Here is a 4590-nt window from a genome sequence, read left to right as displayed (position 1 = left end):
ACACCACCTAGCAGCACAACTCGTAACTACAAAGCGTGCGCGCGCAACAGGTCGTTTCCGGTTATTTTTGGGTCCCCCTTCATATATCCAAACGAACATACTTTCTGGTTGCAAGAAAGAAATATGCATTTGCATTGAAATCCAGTCCCTAATGATGAGGCATTATTGGTAAAGCGTTTTTGTTGTGAAACCCAAATAAATTGAAAACCCGATCAAATTTGACAGAATCTTGTAAGGAAGGCTTGGCTCATCTGCTGATCTGGAATACTGATCTAGTTCTGAAGGCCCATTTCCATTACCGTCTGGCATGTTGCTAAAAGTCACAGACAAGTGTCAATGTTACTAAAATCTCCAGTGGGAGAACATGGTAATGTAGTTGGCTGAGGCACTATGCTACATGCTGGAATGTAGCAGGTTCGATTACCGATGAGACCATTAGATTTTTCAATTGACGTAATCATTCCAGTCGCACTATAGCCCGGGGTCAACTCAACCTCTAAGAGAAATGAGTACCAGGGATCATCCTCGGGTTAAAGGGCAGCTGGCGCATAAGTCTGACAACCTCACCACCATCTGTGAGCTGTTGTCTATAAAATGTCTGCCCCCTCAATGTCTCACAACCCCATGGGCCTCCACGGCCTATTACAGGGATATCTTTATCTTTTATCTTTACTATCACTTCAAGATGAATCCCTGAAGTAGAAATATTTGTGCTGGTATTGTAATTCTGGAATACTGTCATTATCAAGGCTGTATAATATTGCTTGGATACAAACTTTTTATTTTGTTCAGCTGGATCCTGTTCCCATGTTATTGCTTATTTATATTGCATTTTACTGTGTTATTTTTTTAAACCTTGTTTTCTTTTCAGTGCTTATCTGTAATCGACTTATTTTTTATTGTTAGGCACTTACATAAAAGAAATGAATTAAATTTTATCATCAGCCTCTTACTCTTACTCACCATCATCATCGTTGCCATCACCACTGCCGCCGCCATGGCCACCAGCGCTGCCCGCGCCACCGCCACCATCCTCATCATCGCTGTCATCATGCTCCATTATGACTGAGTTGAACTGGTGAAGTGCAATGTACAAAGTGCCTTACAATAAAATTTGCAAATTTATATATTTTATTTATTGTTATTGTTAGTAGTATTATAATTATTACTGTTTCTTTGTCAGGACAAACTGCTCTTCTCACTGTTACTGACTGTGAACCTCTTGAAGAATAAGAGTCAGGTAGACATCCAAGAATGGATGTTTTTCTTGACAGGAGGGGTTGGATTGGACAACCCTTATGTGAAACCTGTTACATGGTTGTCACAGAAGAGTTGGGATGAATGGTGTCGGCTGGATGATCTAAATAATTTCAAGGTGTGCACAAGTTGATATCATCCTCAGCTGTGACTTCGGGATATTTGTCCTCTGCTTCAAGATCATCTGAGTATATGCACAGCATTACAGTTTGAGATCTGTAAGCTTAATAAGCCTGTTTGGAATAAGGAACAATTGTCACAGCAATGGAAGGAGTATATTATTATACCTGTTCACAAGAAAATTAGCTTCAGTAATTATCATGGCATACCACTATCAGCTACATATATAATTTTATTCAACATCATTCTCTTAAAATTAACTCTGTGTGTAGATAAGATTCTCAGGGATCATCAGCATGGATTTTGACACAAAGATCAACTGCTGATGAGAGTTCTTGCATTCTTCAGATACTGGTTAAAGTGTGAGTAACATGAGATGGTTCAGGATGGACTTCAACAAAACCTGTAATTCAGTTGGAGGGTAATATTTTACAACATTCTGCCATTGAGGTAGGTCAGTTCATGTCCTTATGGAGTGATGCAGAGGGGCTCTGAAAATTTTCTTTCTCCCATTCTCGCCTTCTACTATTTTCATGTGTGATCTATACCATTCTCTAATTACCTCTTTCTTCCTCCCCACTGGCCACATTTGCATGCTGAACACCTACCACATCATCTCCATATTCACCATATCAACCCCATGCAAGGATTTGGCATATATTTTTTTGCAGCACTTTATTTTTCCTCCTCTATGCTCACTTACTTAGTTATTAGGGCTTTAACCCTATTAAACTCCTACCTCACCAGCTGGGATCATTCCTCTCTCCATGGTTCTATCCAAAGGGTTTGGCATAATTTTTTACTTGTGTTTCCTTGTGGGGAAATTGAGGTATGAAGGTTAAATGGACCCTTCTCAATGCCCCATTATGCAAGTCTGGGGCCAGAAGCCCAGATCATAACTCACTCATGTGACCTATTCAGGGTGCAGATGGCATAGACACTCTGATGGTGCTTCATCAATGGTTTGACTGTGCCATTCTGACAACGTTACCACTGACTGGCAGCTGTGGTGTAATCAACCACAAGTCCTTTGAAATCATGAAATGTGTATACATACATACATACATACATACATATACATTTGCGTTTCAGATTATTCACAAATGTGCACAGGCACAGAATATAAAACATGTCAACAAGCCAACAAGACATTGGAAACTTGTACATTCACAAACAAAATCACTAGCATATATAATCCATACTTGTCAAAAAAAAACACATAAAAAATGTTAAAAGAAAATACAGATTGCAGCAAAAACACATACAATAGTTAAAAAGCAATACAAATTGCAACAAGTACACATACAATAGTTAAAAAGCAATACAAATTGCAGCAAGAATATATAAGCACAGCCAAGGACATAGAGTTAAATGAAGGGTACACTGTCAGACACCTCTTGACAGGTCTTGACAGAAAAGCAAGAATTCATCTGCTATACATCTGCATAGTGGAAGAGTCCTATGAGTGGTTGCTTCCCTGACAGGGTCTAGGTATCAGCTTGTTAATGGTGTAGGACTTATCATTAGGTTTGGAATTGTTAGTGACTTTCTAGAAGGATGTTGATGTTGATGCTAAAAACTGTGGCAACAGGTTTCATTGCTGAGACATATGCTTTCTTCCAGGGTATTCGTACCCATTTGGAGGAGAATCAGGATGCATGGAAGGCAGTTTTTGACAATGCAGAGCCCCAAACCGCTACATTCCCTGCTCCTTGGCCTGAGAAGCTGACAGAGTTTCATAACATGCTTGTTCTTCGATGCATACGACCTGACAAAGTTGTTGCAACTCTTCAGAACTTTGTGCAAAGTATGAACACTTTACTGTCTGAGTTATAACTATTGAGTGGAAAGGCCATGACTAAGTGAGGGCCAACTTAAATCATAGCTCTTTTTCCAATGGACTGTTGGCAAGAATTTTCTCTCCTGAAAAAAAAATAGTTTCATGCATTACATCCAATGAACTATGCCAACTCTTCTGTGAATATTTCACAAGAACATTATAAATATTAGCTGATTTTTATAAAATTCAGTATGACCAGCATGTCATTGGAGAACTCCTCATCTTGATACTTTGTAAATACTGAAATCAATATTGCCAGAAGAGTACCTGTGGAAGGAATGTCTGAGGTCACACTGAAGATAGTGACATTCAGTTTATGGTCATGAAGTGGCTTTGGATCCTTGGAAAGTAAGCAGCTCATCTTAACAGAAAATCATAACAGTGGCAATAGCAACATTTTGGTTTTATGAATCATTTGAATTTTAAAAACAAAATTTATATGATGGTATAATTTAAGTACATTTTCAAATTATGTATGAAATTCTTCTGTCATGTTTGGTTATGTTCTGATGTAAAATTATAAAATCTGCAAGAAGTTTTGAGTTTGCATATGATAGCACACTCTTTACATCCTCGGTGATTCAAGATAGGAGAGTTACTGATTGAAATTGTTAATTTGAGGAAATAAATTACAGAGGAATTGAAGATTTTCTGATCCCACAAGTTATGATCCTTTGGAACCTCAAAAGTGCACCATAGTGACGGAAAGTGCTTTTGATACTCATTTTTACTGATATAGAACCACAATTTTCTCTGAAATTTCCACATTGGGAGGTTTTTAACTGCTATTTTTTCCTCTACCTCAAACTGAGAAACACCTTATTTCTTAATTTTCATGTTATCATCATCAGCGTAGTTGGTTGAGGCACTATGCTACAAGCCAGAATGTCGTGGATTCAAGTCCCGATGAGGCCATTGGATTTTAATTGACCTAATCCTTCCAGCTGCACTATGGCCCTGGGGTTGACTTCGCCCCTAACAGAAATAAGTACCAGGAATTAATTAAATCATTTTCTTGGGGAGTAAAGCACAGCCAGCGCGTAAGGCTGACAGCCTTACCACCATCTTTGAGCCGACTGTCTAGATAATGTGGGACCCTCAATGTCTCACAACCCTATAGGCGTTCACGGCCTGTTACAGGGATAGATTTACTTTACATCATCATCATCATCATCCATCCATACATCCCAGCTGGGTTATTATGGGTCACTTTCAGAGGAAATATTGGCAGACAAAGCCTGTCCCAAGCCTCAGAAAGGCAGCAACCTTACCACTGGACCTGCTATTGGGCTGGCAGTCAACTGGTCAGATTTCTTGTTGCTTTCAAGGTGTCATGTATACTGAAACAACTCCAAAATACCAATCTCAAACAT

At 39.0% G+C, this 4590-nt stretch overlaps 2 protein-coding genes across 2 annotated transcripts in view; both read left to right on the top strand.

The window, feature by feature from the left end:
• Positions 1–3085, top strand: part of LOC111864364 (dynein heavy chain 7, axonemal) — a 167945-nt gene extending 164860 nt beyond the window's left edge. The window contains exons 47-49 of the mRNA XM_023851574.2: positions 1184–1375; positions 1726–1827; positions 3001–3085. Coding sequence (XP_023707342.1) covers positions 1184–1375; positions 1726–1743 — 210 coding nt within the window. The 3' untranslated portion in view covers positions 1744–1827; positions 3001–3085. The remainder of the gene's footprint in view (positions 1–1183; positions 1376–1725; positions 1828–3000) is intronic.
• LOC117282303 (dynein heavy chain 7, axonemal-like) overlaps positions 2835–4590 on the top strand; it is an 8094-nt gene continuing 6338 nt past the window's right edge. The window contains exon 1 of the mRNA XM_033751407.1: positions 2835–3184. Coding sequence (XP_033607298.1) covers positions 2935–3184 — 250 coding nt within the window. The 5' untranslated portion in view covers positions 2835–2934. The remainder of the gene's footprint in view (positions 3185–4590) is intronic.

Source organism: Cryptotermes secundus, unplaced genomic scaffold, assembly GCF_002891405.2.
Source record: "Cryptotermes secundus unplaced genomic scaffold, Csec_1.0 scaffold338, whole genome shotgun sequence".
Classification (NCBI taxonomy): domain Eukaryota; kingdom Metazoa; phylum Arthropoda; class Insecta; order Blattodea; family Kalotermitidae; genus Cryptotermes; species Cryptotermes secundus.
This window is presented reverse-complemented; position numbering and strand designations above follow the sequence as displayed.